Source organism: Oncorhynchus mykiss, chromosome 30 (genome assembly GCF_057628025.1).
Source record: "Oncorhynchus mykiss isolate SJ-2025 chromosome 30, ASM5762802v1, whole genome shotgun sequence".
Classification (NCBI taxonomy): Eukaryota; Metazoa; Chordata; class Actinopteri; order Salmoniformes; family Salmonidae; genus Oncorhynchus; species Oncorhynchus mykiss.
The window spans coordinates 38057616-38076887 of NC_143051.1; the positions used below are offsets into that span (position 1 = coordinate 38057616).

At 43.3% G+C, this 19272-nt stretch overlaps 1 protein-coding gene across 8 annotated transcripts in view; it reads right to left on the reverse strand.

Moving 5' to 3' along the window:
* Positions 1-19272, reverse strand: part of LOC110488444 (RNA-binding motif, single-stranded-interacting protein 3) — a 350151-nt gene that overhangs the window by 34360 nt on the left and 296519 nt on the right. For all 8 annotated transcript variants that reach the window (XM_036970692.2, XM_036970690.2, XM_036970694.2 and 5 more), the window contains one exon: positions 6555-6598. In XM_036970692.2, coding sequence (XP_036826587.1) covers positions 6555-6598 — 44 coding nt within the window. The remainder of the gene's footprint in view (positions 1-6554; positions 6599-19272) is intronic.

The window sequence follows — 19272 nt, forward strand, 5'->3', positions numbered from 1 at the left end:
TAGGGAACTACTGTTTCCAAAAGCTGATTGGGAATTAACATTCATTTATAGACACCAATATGTGAGGACATTTTTGTGTGTTTCCGCCTTAGGCTTTTTATGTACTAACCTCTAATTGAACCATATGAAATCTTTTCCACACATATTCCTCGAGCCAGTCCATCTCCACATAAGGACTGGAATGAACCCATACAACAGATAACACTCTCTCTACTAAAATACCTTTTATGTCCATTGATCCACGCACACCAATAAACACACCCACATAGTCGTCTATGGTCAGCCTTTGAGGGCCGTACAGACAGAGCTTCCTACATGTGGGTATAGCTCTTCATTGTCTTGTTTCATCCTTTTGCCTGCTCAAATCAAACACCACGCAATATATTGTGTTTCGTGGGGGCGCATAAAAGTTTCACGAAGTGTCTTATGGCTTCTCGATTGAAAAGTCTGGTTTTATCAGGTCAAAAATGGAGCTTTGTCGTCGCATAAAAAATGTGTGTCTGTGTTTTCGCCCCGAGCAATAAGGCCATATACCATGTTGGCTGGCTTAGACTGATGGCTGACTTCAATCCACAGTGTTTGGGAAAACTCAATGCATTTAAAGAAGGCTATTCCAAAGTGTTGAGTTTGGCTCTTGGGGAAAGAGCTGGCGGGCTACTTTAACATCCCTGGGTGTCATTTTTATCCCCTCGCTGGTTAAGTGCAATGTTATACCACTCCTCTGTTGGTAGAGTGTGGTGCTTGCAACGCCAGAATATGGGGTTTGATTCATGGGACCAAGTACCCTTCTGTAAAATGTAAGTCACTTTGGATAAAGGTGTTTGCTAAATGGCATATATTACAATTATATATTATGATTCAACTATCATGTTTGGGCTTTGTACAAAGGCTACATATACAGTACCAGTCAAAAGTTTGGACACACCTACTCATTCAAGGGTTTTTCTTTAGTTTTACTATTCTCCACATTGTAGAATAATAGTGAAGACATCAAAACTATGAAAAAACACATGGAATCAGTTAATAACCAAAAAAGTATTACAAATAAATATATATATTTTAGATTCTTCAAAGTAGCCACCCTTTGCCTTGATGACAGCTTTGCCCACTCTTGGCATTCTCTCAACCAGCTTCATGAGGAATGCTTTTCCAACAGACTTGAAGGAATTCCCACATATGCTAAGCACTGGTTGGCTGCTTTTCCTTCACTCTGCAGTCCAACTAATCCCAAACCATCTCAATTGGGTTGAGGTCGGGTGATTGTGGAGGCCAGGTCATCTGATGCAGCACCATCACTCTCCTTCTTGGTCAAATAGCTCTTACACAGCCTGGATGTGTGATTTGGGTCATTGTTGGGTTGAAAAACAAATGATAGTCCCACTAAGCGCAAACCCGTAGGGATGGCGTATCGCTGCAGAATGCTGTGGTAGCCTTGCTGGTTAAGTGTGCCTTGAATTCTAAATAAATCACAGACAGTGTCACCAGCAAAGCACCCCCACATCATCACACCTCCTCCTCCATGCTTCACAGGAACTGCACATATGGAGATCATACGTTCACCTATTCTGCGTCTCACAAAGACACAGCAGTTGGAACCAAAAAAGGACAGATTTCCACTGGTCTAATGTCCATTGCTCATGTTTTTTGGCCCAAGCAAGTCTCTTCTTCTTAATGGTGTACTTTAGTAGTGGTTTCTTTGCGGCAATTCAACTATTCACCTAATTCACACAATCCTATCTGAACAGTTGATGTTGAGAAGTGTCTGTTACTTGAACTGTGAAGCATTTATTTGGGCTGCAATATGAGGTGCAATTAACTCTAATGAACTTATCCTCTGCAGCAGAGGTAACTCTGGGACCTTCCTTTCCTGTGGCGGTCCTCATGAGAGCCAGTTTTATCATAGCGCTTGATGGTTTTTGCGACTGCACTTGAAGAAACTTTCAAAGTTCTTGAAATGTTCCGGATTGACCTTCATGTCTTAAAGTAATGATGGACTATTGCTTCTATTTGCTTATTTGAGCTGTTCTTGCCATAATTTTTATTTGACCAAATAGGGCTAACTTCTGTAAACCACCCCTACCATGTCCCAACACAACTGATTGGCTCAAACACATTAAGAAGGAAAGAAATTCCACAAATTAACTTTTAACAAGGCACACCTGTTAATTGAAATGCATTCCAGGTGACTGCCTCATGAAGCTGGTTGAGAGAATGCCAATAGTATGCAAAGCTTTCAAGGCAAAGGGTGGCTAATTTGAAGAATCTCAAATATAATATATATTGTGATTTGTTCAACACTTTTTTGGTTACTACATAATTCCATATGTATTATTTCAGAATTTTGATGTCTTTATTATTATTTTACAATGTAGAAAAAAATAAAAAAATAAAGAAAAACCCTGGAATGAGTAGCTGTGTCCAAACTTTTGACTGGTACTGTAATTATAAAATTGAAAAGCCTTCCTTACAGTAGATTCTGTATTGCTATCTTCAACACTATTCCTGAATACATTTTATGCGTTTGAAATCTTGGATTAAAATTACTGACAATGACTTGAACTAGAGGTGGAATAAAAAAACATGACCTCACGAAACAATGTTGGTGTGTTGTTTCTCCAGCTGTTAATATTTGTCTGAAAATGCCAAGGAAATACAGGCTTTAAAAGGCCCAGTGCAGACAAACACTTTTCCTGTGCTTCAGCCACACCCTTTGCTGACAGGTGTATAAAATTGAGCACACCGCCATTCAATCTCCATAGACAAACATTATATACAGTGCCTTGCGAAAGTATTCGGCCCCCTTGAACTTTGCGACCTTTTGCCACATTTCAGGCTTCAAACATAAAGATATAAAACTGTATTTTTTTTGTGAAGAATCAACAACAAGTGGGACACAATCATGAAGTGGAATGACATTTATTAGATATTTCAAACTTTTTTAACAAATCAAAAACTGAAAAATTGGGCGTGCAAAATTATTCAGCCCCCTTAAGTTAATACTTTGTAGCGCCACCTTTTGCTGCGATTACAGCTGTAAGTCGCTTGGGGTATGTCTCTATCAGTTTTGCACATCGAGAGACTGACATTTTTTCCCATTCCTCCTTGCAAAACAGCTCGAGCTCAGTGAGGTTGGATGGAGAGCATTTGTGAACAGCAGTTTTCAGTTCTTTCCACAGATTCTCGATTGGATTCAGGTCTGGACTTTGACTTGGCCATTCTAACACCTGGATATGTTTATTTTTGAACCATTGCATTGTAGATTTTGCTTTATGTTTTGGATCATTGTCTTGTTGGGAGACAAATCTCCGTCCCAGTCTCAGGTCTTTTGCAGACTCCATCAGGTTTTCTTCCAGAATGGTCCTGTATTTGGCTCCATCCATCTTCCCATCAATTTTAACCATCTTCCCTGTCCCTGCTGAAGAAAAGCAGGCCCAAACCATGATGCTGCCACCACCATGTTTGACAGTGGGGATGGTGTGTTCAGCTGTGTTGCTTTTACGCCAAACATAACGTTTTGCATTGTTGCCAAAAAGTTCAATTTTGGTTTCATCTGACCAGAGCACCTTATTCCACATGTTTGGTGTGTCTCCCAGGTGGCTTGTGGCAAACTTTAACTACACTTTTTATGGATATCTTTAAGAAATGGCTTTCTTCTTGCCACTCTTCCATAAAGGCCAGATTTGTGCAATATACGACTGATTGTTGTCCTATGGACAGAGTCTCCCACCTCAGCTGTAGATCTCTGCAGTTCATCCAGAGTGATCATGGGCCTCTTGGCTGCATCTCTGATCAGTCTTCTCCTTGTATGAGCTGAAAGTTTAGAGGGACGGCCAGGTCTTGGTAGATTTGCAGTGGTCTGATACTCCTTCCATTTCAATATTATCGCTTGCACAGTGCTCCTTGGGATGTTTAAAGCTTGGGAAATCTTTTTGTATACAAATCCGGCTTTAAACTTCTTCACAACAGTATCTCGGACCTGCCTGGTGTGTTCCTTGTTCTTCATGATGCTCTCTGCGCTTTTAACGGACCTCTGAGACTATCACAGTGAAGTTGCATTTATACGGAGACTTGATTACACACAGGTGGATTGTATTTATCATCATTAGTCATTTAGGTCAACATTGGATCATTCAGAGATCCTCACTGAACTTCTGGAGAGAGTTTGCTGCACTGAAAGTAAAGGGGCTGAATAATTTTGCACGCCCAATTTTTCAGTTTTTGATTTGTTAAAAAAGTTAGAAATATCCAATAAATGTCGTTCCACTTCATGATTGTGTCCCACTTGTTGTTGATTCTTCACAAAAAAATACAGTTTTATATCTTTATGTTTGAAGCCTGAAATGTGGCAAAAGGTCGCAAAGTTCAAGGGGGCCGAATACTTTCGCAAGGCACTGTAGGTGGCACCGTCATAGGATTCCACCTATCCAACAAGTCAGTTCGTCAAATTTCTGCCCTGCTAGGGCTGCCCCGGTCAACTGTAAGTGCTGCTATTGTGAAGTGGAAAGGTCAAGGAGCAACAACTGCTCTGCGAAGTGGTAGGCCACAAACGCTCACAGAACGGGACTGCCGAGTGCTGAAGCATGTAGCGCGTAAAAAATAATCTGTCCTCGGTTGCAACTCCCACTACCATGTTCCAAACTGCCTCTGGAAGCAACGTCAGCACAATAACTGTTTGTCTGGAGTTTCATGAAATTGGTTTCCATGGCCGAGCTCGCCGCCATTGGACTCTGGAGCAGTGGAAAAGCGGTCTCTGGAGTGATGAATCACGCTTCACCGTCTGGCAGTCCGACAGACGAATCTGGGTTTGGCAGATGACAAGAGAACGCTACCTGCCCCAATGCATAGTGCCAACTGTAAAGTGGAGGAGGAATAATGGTATATATAATAGTGGTGGTGGAGGAGGAATAATGCTCTGGGGTTGTTTTTCATGGTTCGGGCTAGGCCCCTTAGTTTCGGTGAAGGGAAATCTTAACGCTACAGCATACAATGACCTTCTAGACGATTGTGTGCATCCAACTTTTTGGGCAACAGTTTGGGGAAGGCCCTTTCCTGTTTCAGCATGACAATGCCCTTATGCGTAAAGCAAGGTCCATACAGAAATGTTTTGTCAAGATCAGTGTGGAAGAACTTGACTGGCATGCACAGAGCCCTAACCTCAACCCCATCAAACACCTTTGGGATGAATTGGAACGCCGACTGCGAGCCAGGCCCAATCGCTTAACATCAGTGCCCGACCTCACTAACGCTCGTGGCTGAATGGAAGCATGTCCCAACAGCAATGTTCCAACATCTAGTGGAAAGCCTTCACAGATGTGGCTGTTATAGCAGAAAAGGGGGACCAACTACATATTAATGAACCATGATTTTGGAATGTGATGTTCGACGAGCGGGTGTTCACATACTTTTGGTTATTATTAGCGGCTTGTGTCTTTTTTGATATCAAGGAGTATTTTCACTTTCTCTGGTCATAGGTGTAACAACATTAATTGGTGCATGAGGCAGAAATAACACAGTGTGACTTGAGTTTCGCCATCAGCTGGAAGACTGTGTCCCCATTTCTCAGCGGAGGGAGGGAGAGCAGAGGGAGGGTGAGTCGGGTGAGAGGCAGCCTCACCACTGATCCCTCCCTCCCTCAGACTGACCATCAGATGCAGGCCACCAGTCCAGTAAGAAAAAATAAGCAAATGATTGTGCTCACTCAGCTGTGCCTCACAAGTAACACAACAAATTATCTATTACCAGTGTGATCATATACCAACATTGGCAGGGCAATATGCAGTGATAATGTATTGGGCCTATAGCCTACTGCACAAACCGCATTGCTTCAGAACTGTTTTTAATTGTTTAATGTGGCATAGACTTATGTTATTTAAGTCATGTCACAAAAAAAACTGAGCGGTAGATCTCGGCTTGCATTATGACTCGAGAAAGTGATCTCGACTCAGACAAGGTTGGTGACCACTGACATAGAACTATTGTCACTGACAAGTCTTGAAGTCTTGAAGTAATCTCAACATACTGCAATCATACAGTATATTCTCTATCTACACACCACTCTTGCATATCTACTAAATGGTCACTGTGCTATTCTCCATGTTCCCTCTAACTTAAACGTTGATGTCGGGCCTCATAATTACAGCGTACCGTTACGGTTCTAAAATGGCCAGTGCTCTATCTAATGAGATGCTATTCATTCACCCAGTCTTATTCCAGGGTCATTGAGATAAGTGCTTCAGGAAGCAGGGAGTGAGGGAGAAGCTTCCTGTCACAGACTGAGGCCACATTGAGATAGGACGGAACTCAAGGCTCTCCTCCCCTTCCTGTTACAGCACACAGCGAAAAATAGAACACTTTGTTAGGCCATTCATTTCCATGGCACCCCTTAGTACACCGACACGGAAGGCACGCATACACATACAATCAGAGTCACAGACAAAGGGACAGGAACACACGCAGGCAACCAGGCATGAAAGCATGCAGGCACGCACGGACAAACACCTGAGACCTATCACCACTGCATCTCTTAAAGATTCTTTAAATAGATTGACTCTTACCCATTCTGCATAGCAGCAGGATCATATGTTAACTGCATACCAGTCTGCAACACAAGAGAGACGAGACATATCACAGGTTAATCATTGAATTTCAAATGCAAGTCAGCATAATGAACAGGTTTTGAGAGATAGGAAACAGAAAGGGATTTCGATACACTTTATGCATGTGGGACAATGATCGATGCAAGCCTTTTAGAGACAGAGAGGTGGAGACAGAGAGACAGAAGAGAGGAATGATGGTGAGTGTAAGCATGAAAGTGTGTGAGGTCCTTGTATTTCTTCCTCTTTCTCACCCTCTCTCGTTTCGTTCCCATCTCTCTCTTTTCTCTCCCTCTCTCCCTGCAACCTGTCATCTGCATTCCTGAAGCCTCTCTCCCAGAGGAGGCCTAATCCCATTTATTTTAACTGGAACCTGCTGACGACAGCAGATTTCATCAGCACGCTTTCCAGCTCTCTCCCTGTCCCCATCTCTCTCGCTCTCTCTCTCATTCTCCCCCCCTCTCTCTCTTTCTCTCCCTACCTCTTTCTCTCTATACCTCTTACTCCCTCATTCCTTCAGGAGGGTTGTGTGAGCTAAAAGACAGGAATGACCCTCAGGAACTAGGGGGGGTGGGGTGGGGGGGGGGTGGGGGGGATCAGTGTACATGGACATCACCCACGTGAGTGAGGGAGAAACAGAGATCCAATGAACACAACATCGGATGCATAAGCCCTTAGTGACACGGCCACTACGGATGTGTGCGGTATTAGTATTATATACAGTAGGCCTGTGTGTGGTCATTCATGTGAGTGTGTTTGAGTGTGAGTATGAGTGTTGGCATTTGAGAGATGTTTGAATTGGGGGGGGGGGGGGGGGGGGGTCTGCATTTGATAGTATGCATGTGCACATATATACAGTTAAAGTCGGAAGTTTACATACACCTTAGCCAAATACATTTAAACTCAGTTTTCCATAATTCCTGACATTGAGTAAAAATTCCCTGTCATAGGTCAGTTAGGACTTAATTTTAAGAACATTAAATGTCAGAATAATAGTAGAGATAATGATTTATTTCAGCTTTTATTTCTTTCATCACATTCCCAGTGGGCCAGAAGTTTACATACACTCAATTAGTACTAGGTAGCATTGCCTTTAAATTGTTTAACTTGGGTCAAATGTTTCGGGTAGCCTTTCACAAGCTTCCCACAACAAGTTGGGTGAATTTTGGCCTATTCTTCCTGACAGAGCTGCTGTAACTGAGTCAGGTTTGTAGGCCTACTTGCTCGCACATGCTTTTCAGGTCTGCCCACAAATGTTCTATAGGATTGAGGTCAGGGCTTTGTGATGGCCACTCCAATACCTTGATGTTGTTGTCCTTAAGCTATTTTGCCACAACTTTGGAAGTATGCTTGGGGTTATTGTCTATTTGGAAGACCCACATAGCCTGGTTCCTCTCTAGGTTTCTTCCTAGGTTTTGGCCTTTCTAGGGAGGTTTTCCTAGCCACCGTGCTTCTACACCTGCATTGCTTGCTGTTTGGGGTTTTAGGCTGGGTTTCTGTACAGCACTTTGAGATATCAGCTGATGTACGAAGGGCTATATAAATAAATTTGATTTGATTTGACCCATTTGCGACCAAGCTTTAACTTCCTGACTGATGTCTTGAGATGTTGCTTCAATATTTCCACATACTTTCCCTCCTCATGATGCCATCTAGTTTGTGAAGTGCACCAGTCCCTCCTGAAGCAAAGCACCTCCACAACATGATGCTGCCACCCCCGTGCTTCACGGTTGGGATGGTGTTCTTCGGCTTGCAAGCCTCCCCTTTTTCCTTCAAACATAACGATGGTCATTATGGCCAAACAGTTCTATTTGTGTTTCATCAGACCAGAGGACATTTCTCCAAAAAGTACAATATTTGTCTCCATATGCAGTTGCAAACCGTAGTTTGGCTTTTTTATGACCGTTTTGGAGCAGGGGCTTCTTCCTTGCTGAGCGGCCTTTCAGGTTATGTCAATATAGGACTCGTTTTACTGTGGATATAGATACTTTTGTACCTGTTTCCTCCAGCATCTTCACAAGGTCCTTTGCAGTTGTTTTTATTTTATTTGCACTTTTCACACCAAAGTACGTTCATCTCTAGGAGACAGAACGCATCTCCATCCTGAGCGGTATGACGGCTGCATGGTCCCATGGTGTTTACACTTGCGTACTATTGTTTGTACAGATGAAAGTGGTACCTTCAGGCATTTGGAAATGGCTCCCAAGGATGAACCAGACTTGTGGAGGTCTACAATTGTTTTTCTGAGGTCTTGGCTGATTTTTTTTAGATTTTCCCATGATGTGAAGCAAAGAGGTACTGAGTTAGAAGATAAGCCTTGAAATACAGCTCCAAATCAAATGAAAGTGTATTTGTCACGTGCGCCGAATGCAACAGGTGTCGACCTTACAGTGAAATGCTTACTTACAGGCTCCAACCAATAGTGAAAAAAGGTAATAGGTGAACAATAGGTAAGTAAAGAAATAAAACAACAGTAAAAAGACAGGCTATATACAGTAGCGAGGCTATAAAAGTAGCGTGGCTGCATACAGACACTGGTTAGTCAGGCTGACTGAGGTAGTATGTACATGTAGATATGGTTAAAGTGACTATGCATATATGATGAACAGAGAGTAGCAGTAGCGTAAAAGAGGGGTTGGCAGGTGGTGGGTCGCGGGACACAATGTAGATAGCCCGGTTAGCCAATGTGCGGGAGCAATGGTTGGTCGGCCCAATTGAGGTAGTATGTACATGAATGTATAGTTAAAGTGACTATGCATATATGATAAACAGAGAGTAGCAGCAGCGTAAAAGAGGGGTTGGGGGGGGCACACGATGCAAATAGTTCGGGTAGCCATTTGATTACCTGTTCAGGAGTCTTATGGCTTGGGGGTAAAAACTGTTGAGAAGCCTTTTTGTCCTAGACTTGACACTCTGGTGCCACTTGCCATGCGGTAGTAGAGAGATGACTGGGGTCTAAGGTGCCTGCCATCCCCAGTGATGTACTGGGCCGTACGCACTACCCTCTGTAGTGCCTTGCAGTCAGAGGCCGAGCAATTGCCGTACCAAGCAGTGATGCAACTAGTCCAATTGACTCAAATTATGTCAATTAGCCTAACAGAAGCTTCTAAAGCCATGACATAATTTTCTGGAATTTTCCAAGCTGTTTAAAGGCACGGTCAACTTAGTGCATGTAAACTTCTGACCCACTGGAATTGTGATACAGTGAATTATAAGTGAAATAATCTATCTGTAAACAATTGCTAGAAAAATTACTTGTGTCATGCTCAAAGTAGATGTCCTAACCGACTTGCCAAAACTATAGTTTGTTAACAATACATTTGTGGAGTGGTTGAAAAATGGGTTTTAATGACTCCAACCTAAGTGTATGTAAACGTCCGACTTCAACTGTATTTACAGTACCAGTCAAAAGTTTGGACACAACTCCAGGGTTTTCTTTATTTTTACTATTTTCTACATTGTAGATTACAGCCTCGAGTCTTCTTGGGTATGACGCTACAACCTTGGCACACCTATATTTGGAGAGTTCCTCCCATTCTTCCCAGTTCCTCCCATTCTCTGCAGATCCTCTCAAGCTCTGTTAGATTGAATGGGGAGCGTCACTGCACAGCTATTGTCAGGTCTCTCCAGAGATGTTAGATCGAGTTCAAGTCCGGGCTTTAGCTGGACCACTCAAAGACATTCAGAGACTTGTCCCGAAGCCACTCCGACATTGTCTTGGCTGTTTGCTTAGGGTCGTTGTCCTGTTGGAAGGTGAACCTTCACCCCAGTCTGGGGTCCTGAGCATTCAGGAGCAGGTTTTCATCAAGGATCTCTCAGTACTTTGTTCCGTTCATCTTTCCCTTGATCCTGACTAGTCTCCCAGTCCTTGCCGCTGAAAAACACCCTCACAGCATGATGCTGCCACCACCATGCTTCACTGTAGGGATGGTGCAAGATTTCCTGTAGACGTGATGCTTGGCGTTCAGACCAAAGAGTTCAATCTTGGTTTCAACAGAACAGAGAATCTTGTTTCTCATGGTCTGAGAGTCTTTAGGTGCTTTTGGCAAACTTCTAGTGGGCTGTCATGTGCCTTTTTACTGAGGAGCGTCTTCTGTCTGGCCACTCTACCATAAAGGCCAGATTGGTGGAGTGCTGCAGAGATGGTTGTCCTTCTGGAAGGTGTTTTCATCTTCACAGAGGAACTCTGGAGCTCTGTCAGAGTGACCATCGGGTTCTTGGTCACCTCACTGACCAAGGCCCTTCTCGACCTCATGGCTTAGTTTCTGTGGGACATTATATAAACAGGTGTGTGCCTGTTTATATAATGATGTCCAACCAATTGAATTTACCACAGGTAGACTCCAATCAAGTTGTAGAAACAACTCAAGGATGATAAATGGAAACAGGATGCATTTTGAGTCTCATAGCAAAAGGTCTGAATACTTATGTAAATTAGATATGTTTTATTTTTAATACATTTGCTAAAATGTCTAAAAACCTGTTTTTGCTTTGTCATTATGGGATATTGTGTGTAGATTAATGAGGAAATACAATTATTTTATCCATTTTAGAATAAGGCTGTAACGTAACAAAATGTGGAAAAGGTAAAGGGGTTTGAATACTTTACAAATGCACTGTGTATACAGTATACATACGCTGGACACAAATGTAACAATTTCAACGATTTCTACTGATTTAAAGTTCATATAAGAAAATCATTTAATTTAAATACATTTATTAAGCGCAGTCATGGGTGGGCTTGGGAGTGCATAAGCCCACCTACTGGGGAGCCAGGCCCAGCCAATCAGAATGAGTATTTCCCCACAAAAGGGCTTTATTACAGAAATAAATACTCCTGCTATCCGTGTGGCTGGTCTCAGATGATCCCACAGGTAAAGAAGCCAGGTAAATTTCACTGAAAATCTTTATACTCTCTTTGGATAATTCATTCCAATCATTTAAAAGTTAACAGCAGGTATTTTGCATGTAAGTTTAAGTATTTTGATATGTTCACAAATCTACAAAACAGCTTGAGGTCCTGGGCTGGTGTGGTTACACATGGTCTACGGTTGTGAGGCCAGTTGGATGTACTGGCAAATTCTCTAATACAATGTTGGAGGTGGGTTATGGTAGAGAAATTAACATTAAATTATCTGGCAACAGCTTGGTTGGACATTCCTGCAGTTAGCATGCCAATTGCACGCTTCCTCAAAACTTGAGACATCTGTGGCATTGTGACAGAACTGCACATTTTAGAGTGGCCTTTTATTGTCCCCAGCACAATGTGCACCTGTGTAATGATCATGCTGTTTAATGAGCTTCTTGATATGCCACACCTGACAAGTGGATAGATTATATTGGCAAAGGAGAAATGCTCACTAACAGGGTTATAAACAAATTTGAGAGAATTAAGCTTTAATTTCAGCTCATGAAACATGGGACCAACACTTTACATGTTGTGTTTATATTTTTGTTCAGTATATGTGCCTGTATGTTCCACTGACAGGGAGTCTGTGTACTGGTATGTGTCTGAGTTAGGGTTGAATATTTTCCCAGTATTTTACAAATGTTCCATCCTGAGAATAAATAATTTTTCTCCCGGGTAACCCAGTATTTCCCGCCAAAACCGGAAGTGTCATTCAAAGCATTATAAAGCGTATAAATAGACTTATGTCTGGATTAGAGGTTGACCGATTATGATTTTTCAACGCCGATACCGATTATTGGAGGACCAAAAAAAGGCGATAACGATTAATCGGCCAATTTTTTAAAATGTATTTGTAATAATGACAATTACAACAATACTGAAACAACACTTATTTTTAACTTAATATAATACATCAATAAAAATCCATTTAGCCTCAAATAAACATGTTCAATTTGGTTTAAAAAAATGAAAAAACAAAGTGTTAGAGAAGTAAAAGTGCAATATGTGCCATGTAAAAAAGCTAACGTTTGAGTTCCTTGCTCAGAACATGAGACTTCAATATTCCAAGGTAAGAAGTTTTAGGTTGTAGTTATTATAGGACTAATTCTCTCCATACCATTTGTATTTCATATACCTTTGACTATTGGATGTTCTTATAGGCACTTTAGTATTGCCAGTGTAACAGTATATCTTCCGTCCCTCTCCTCGCCCCTACATGGGCTCGAACCAGGAACACATCGACAACAACCACACTCGAAGCAGCGTTACCCATCGCTCCACAAAGCCGCGGCCCTTGCAGAGCAAGGGGAACAACTACTCCAAGTCTCAGAGCGAGTGACGTTTGAAACGCTGTTAGCGCGCACCCCGCTAACTAGCTAGCCATTTCACATCGGTTACACCAGCCATTAGGCTGATAGGCTTGCGAAGAGCTGCTGTCACGAAAGCGCCATTTGAATGAATGCTTACGAGCCTGCTGCTGCCTACACCGCTCAGTCAGACTGCTCTATCAAATCATAGACTTAATTATAACATAATAACACACAGAAATAAGAGCCTTCGGTCATTAATATGGTCGAATCCGGAAACTATCATTTCGAAAATAAAACGTTTATTATTTCAGTGAAATACAGAACCGTTCGGTATTTTATCTAACGGGTGGCATCTAAATATTCTTGTTACATTGCACAACTTTCAATGTTATCTCATAATTACGTAAAATTCTGGCAAATTAGTTCGCAATGAGCCAGGCAGGTGGTTAGAGCGTTGGACTAGTTAACTGTAAGGTTGCAAGATTGGATCCCCCGAGCTGACAAGGTGAAAATCTGTCTTTCTGCCCCTGAACAAGGCAGTTAACCCACTGTTCTTAACTGACTTGCCTAGTTAAATAAAAGGTATAAAAATAAATATATATATTTTTTAAATCGTCAAAATCGGAGCCCAAAAATACAGATTTCCGATAGTTATGAAAACTTGAAATCGGCCCTAATTAATCGGCCATTCGACCTCTAGTCTGGATTTGATTACAGCGTTGATAAAAAATGTAAGCCTGATGCTACTGGAGCCTGATGAGCCATACATTAAATACATTTTATGAGCCCTACATTTAAGACATTTAACGTGCGCAAGCCCAAAAAAGAGCAAATGATTGTGCCATTATCCAATACATACAGTATATGATAGGCTCCTACTGCACATTAAACATGACAACAAAACATTAGATAGAACATAAGATAGATGTAGCTAGTTATATGCTCTATTGGGTAAATGAACGAAACTAGCACTCGTAGACTAATCTATTTGAGTGTAAACTGTATTACCGTACGGTATTGTATTATACTGTACTATTTGGACTGGAAGTACACACATTGTTCACGCCATGATAAAGCAGGGAGAGAACATGCTGAATTCCATACTGAGACGGCTGTCTTGTCCCCACCCTGAGCGTTGATAATTCATCACGCAGAGGCCGCAGAGAAGCCAGATTTAGACATTGCATATAATTTAACAGTTCCATTTCACACCATGCTGTTCATATACATCATTTATTGTAATTTAAGGGTTTCTGGCAGTTTTTCATCCTGGGAAAAGAGAGTGGTTTTGGGTGGTAAATCCCAGTAAATCTTGGTTCCCGCCATTCAACCCTAGTCTGAGTGTATGCATCTGCATGTGCATCACGGTATGTAAATGCACTGCATGGTTCACTGTGTGCCTGAGTCTATATGTCTGTGTGTGTATGCGTCTGCCTCTGTCTGCATGTTCAAGTCTATGTGTCTGCATCTGTCTGCATGCCCAGGTCTATGTGTCTGCATCTGTCTGCATGCCCAGGTCTATGTGTCTGCATCTGTCTGCATGTCCAAGTCTATGTGTCTGCATCTGTCTGCATGCCCAGGTCTATGTGTCTGCATCTGTGCATGTGCTTCAGTGTGTCTATGTGTTTATATTTGTGGGCCATCACAAAGTATTCACACCCCTTGACTTTTCCCACATTTTGTTGTGTTACAGACTGAATTTAAAAACAGAGATGTTGTATCACCCCACACAACACCCCATAATGTCAAATTGGAATTCTGTTTTTAGAAACAAGTATTCTACTCTTTTGTTATGGCAAGCCTAAAAAAAGCTTCAGGAGAAGTCACATACCACGTTGCATGGACTCACTCTGTGTGCAATAATAGTGTGTCACATGATTTTTTTGAATGACTACCTCATCTCTGTACCTCAAACATGAAATAATCTGTAAGGTCCCTCAGTAGAGCAGTGAATTTCAAACACAGATTCAACCACAACAACCGGGAAGGGCACCTATTGGTAGATGGGTAAAAAGAAGAAGAAATGAACTTTATGTCTTGAATACAAAGCGTTATTGCTTGGAGCAAATACAACACATCACTGACTACAACTCTTCATATTTTCAAGCGTAGTTGTGGATGTTATGGATATGCTTGTGAAGGGCAAGGACTAGGGAGTTTTTTTTGTAGGATAAAAATAAACGGAACAGAGCTAAGAACAGGCAAAATCCAAGAGGAAAACTTGGCTCAGCCTGCTTTTCCAACAGACACTGGGAGACAAATTCACCTTTCAGCAGGACAAGAACCTAAAAGACAAGGCCAAATATACACTGGAGCTGCTTACCAAGACGACATTGAATGTTCCTGAGTGGCCTAGTTACAGTTTAGACTTAAATCCGCTTGAAAATCTATGGCCAGACTTGAAAATGGCTGTCAAGCAATGATCAACAGCCAACTTGACAGAGCTTGAAGAATTTTATAAAGAATAATGTGCAAATATTGTACAATCCAGGTGTGCAAAGCTCTTCGAGACTTACCCAGAAAGACCCACAGCTGTAATCGCTGCCAAAAAGGTGGTTGAAACATGTAATGACTTAGGGGTTGTGATACCTTATGTAAATTAGATATTGCTGTATTTCATCTCAATACATTTGCAAAACTTTCTAAAAACATGTTTTCACTTTGTCATTACAGGATATCGTGTGTAAACGGGTGAGAGAAAAAACAACAACATATATTTAATACATTCTGAATTCAGGCTGTAACACAACAAAATGTGGATTAAGTCAAAGGGCATGAATACTTTCTGAAGGCACTGTACGTGATAATGGCCATCCCAGACATGGCCAGCTGTCTGGTGAGGCTGATAAGTCCCATGCGTGGTGCCCTTACTTCCATGTGTTAATGAATTCCACACCATAGCTGCCTGGCTCACACAGACAGTCCCCCATAAGGGTCGGCTGCATCGCCATGACTGATTACGCATGCTGTTGGCGTGTCCGGTACAAAGAGAGAGAGAGCAAGGGAATGTGTGTGTAAAGAAAAAGAACGTGAGATGAAGAGGAGAGAGAAAAAAAAAAGTGTATGTGAAAAAGAATATGTGTCTGAGTACGTGTGGGAAAGACAAATAAATGTACGAGAGAAAATTTGAGTATGTGAGAAAGAGAGTATGTGAGGGAGAGAAAGTGAGAGTGTCTTGGAGAGGAAGTTGGAGCATGTGAGGGAGAGAAAGTAACAGTATGTGTTTTGGAGAGGAAGTTGGAGCATGTGAGGGAGAGAAAGTGACAGTACGTGAGGGAGAGAAAGTGACAGTACGTGAGGGAGAGAAAGTGACAGTATGTGTTTTGGAGAGGAAGTTGGAGCATGTGAGGGAGAGAAAGTGACAGTATGTGTCTTGGAGAGGAAGTTGGAGCATGTGAGGGAGAGAAAGTGACCATGCGTGAGGGAGAGAAAGTGACAGTGCATGAGGGAGAGAAAGTGACAGTACGTGAGGGAGAGAAAGTGACAGTATGTGTTTTGGAGAGGAAGTTGGAGCATGTGAGGGAGAGAAAGTGACAGTATGTGTCTTGGAGAGGAAGTTGGAGCATGTGAGGGAGAGAAAGTGACCGTGCGTGAGGGAGAGAAAGTGACAGTGCGTGAGGGAGAGAAAGTGACAGTACGTGAGGGAGAGAAAGTGACAGTATGTGTTTTGGAGAGGAAGTTGGAGCATGTGAGGGAAAGAAAGTGACAGTATGTGTCTTGGAGAGGAAGTTGGAGCATGTGAGGGAGAGAAAGTGACCGTGCGTGAGGGAGAGAAAGTGACAGTGCATGAGGGAGAGAAAGTGACAGTACGTGAGGGAGAGAAAGTGACAGTACGTGAGGGAGTGAAAGTGACAGTACGTGAGGGAGTGAAAGTGACAGTATGTGTTTTGGAGAGGAAGTTGGAGCATGTGAGGGAGAGAAAGTGACAGTAAGTGAGGGAGAGAAAGTGACAGTACGTGAGGGAGAGAAAGTGACAGTGCATGAGGGAGAGAAAGTGACAGTATGTGTCTTGGAGAGGAAGTTGGAGCATGTGCGGGAGAGAAAGTGACAGAACGTGAGGGAGAGAAAGTGACAGTATGTGTCTTGGAGAGGAAGTTGGAGCATGTGAGGGAGAGAAAGTGACAGAACGTGAGGGAGAGAATGTGACAGTATGTGTCTTGGAGAGGAAGTTGGAGCATGTGAGGGAGAGAAAGTGACCGTGCATGAGGGAGAGAAAGTGACAGTGCATGAGGGAGAGAAAGTGACAACACGTGAGGGAGTGAAAGTGACAGTACGTGAGGGAGAGAAAGTGACAGTACGTGAGGGAGCGAAAGTGACAGTACGTGAGGAGACAGTACGTGAGGGAGTGAAAGGGACAGTACGTGAGGGAGTGAAAGGGACAGTACGTGAGGGAGAGAAAGTGACAGTACGTGAGGGAGAGAAAGTGACAGTACGTGAGGGAGAGAAAGTGACAGTACGTGAGGGAGTGAAAGTGACAGTACGTGAGGGAGTGAAAGTGACAGTATGTGAGGGAGTGAAAGTGACAGTACGTGAGGGAGTGAAAGTGACAGTACGTGAGGGAGTGAAAGTGACAGTACGTGAGGGAGTGAAAGTGACAGTACGTGAGGGAAAGAAAGTGACAGTACGCGAGGGAGAGAAAGTGACAGTACGCGAGGGAGAGAAAGTGACAGTACGCGAGGGAGAGAAAGTGACAGTACGCGAGGGAGAGAAAGTGACAGTACGTGAGGGAGAGAAAGTGACAGTACGTGAGGGAGAGAAAGTGACAGTATGTGAGGGAGTGAAAGTGACAGTGCGTGAGGGAGAGAAAGTGACAATACGTGAGGGAGAGAAAGTGACAGTACGTGAGGAGACAGTACGTGAGGGAGTGAAAGTGGCAGTACGTGAGGGAGAGAAAGTGACAGTACATGAGGGAGTGAAAGTGACAGTACGTGAGGGAGTGAAAGTGACAGTGCGTGAGGGAGAGAAAGTGACAGTACGTGAGGGAGAGAAAGTGACAGTGCGTGAGGGAGAGAAAGTGACAGTACGTGAGGGAGTGAAAGTGACAGTACGTGAGGAGACAGTACGTGAGGGAGTGAAAGGGACAGTACGTGAGGGAGTGAAAGTGACAGTACGTGAGGGAGAGAAAGTGACAGTACGCGAGGGAGAGAAAGTGACAGTACGCGAGGGAGAGAAAGTGACAGTACGTGAGGGAGAGAAAGTGACAGTACGTGAGGGAGAGAAAGTGACAGTACGTGAGGGAGTGAAAGTGACAGTACGTGAGGGAGAGAAAGTGACAGTACTTGAGGGAGAGAAAGTGACAGTACGTGAGGGAGTGAAAGTGACAGTGCGTGAGGGAGAGAAAGTGACAGTACGTGAGGGAGTGAAAGTGACAGTGCGTGAGGGAGAGAAAGTGACAATACGTGAGGGAGAGAAAGTGACAGTACGTGAGGGAGAGAAAGTCGGCCCCTCTGGCAGCTGGAAGGACACCTGTACTGGACTTGGTGTCCGGCTGTAGGTCACACAGACACAAATACACACATACACGCACACACAGACACACCCTCTCTCCCAAAAACATCAGTCAGGCTTCCTTTCACACAGGGGAGAACTGGGTTGTTTTGCCATTAACACTTTCCCCAAAGAGAAAGCACTTGAGCTAGTGTGATGTTGTGAGACTGTGTGTGTGTGTGTGTGTGTGTGTTAACGATTCATGGTGTGTGCGTATGAGTGTATGTTGTGTGTGCCCGTGTCCGTGTGAGCATGCGTGACTCAGACGAAGTACGTGTGCTTGAACCCAGGTGACTTTGCGTGTGTGTTTTGCATGTGTGTGTAAGACCCCATCGTTCGTAAGGTGTAACGCATGTTTGAGAGAGTGTTTGCATGCCTCATAGTCACTTAGAATAAACCTCCATTTGACTTCTGACCCCTTTTCAACGACTGACTAATCACTCTACAATGTGGTTGCTTGCTGCTCTACGGATGCTCTACTAGACCTACTGTGCTGCTGATCAATGACTGTGGGGGGCCTCGTTGACACGGACACACACACACACACACACACGAACAAACGTGCGCGCACACACATGAACGAACACACAAAGGCCCCAACAACACCAGCACTTAAGCCTCCACCAGCCACTCACTCATGTCCTTAACCAGAGTAATGGGAAGCAAGGAGGGAGGGAGGGAGGGAGGGATGCAAGACTCTTCCTAGCTGTTGAGCCTGAGGCCATGGGAGGGCCTTTTTACGGAGATAAAAACACGAACCATGTTGTTAATCTGCACGCGAGACGTAGTTGGGCGAGAGGCGAGCCTTTTAATCTAAGGAGGGCAGCAGATTTCATCAGCACGCTGTGTGGGGAGGAGAGGGGAGATGAGAGAGAGCCAGTGTTTTGGTGTATTCCGTCTATTCTCGTGATGTTGCCTCTCTTCTTTTCTCCTTTCTTCTCTCTTCCTCTTTCCAGATGCTGCACACACACAC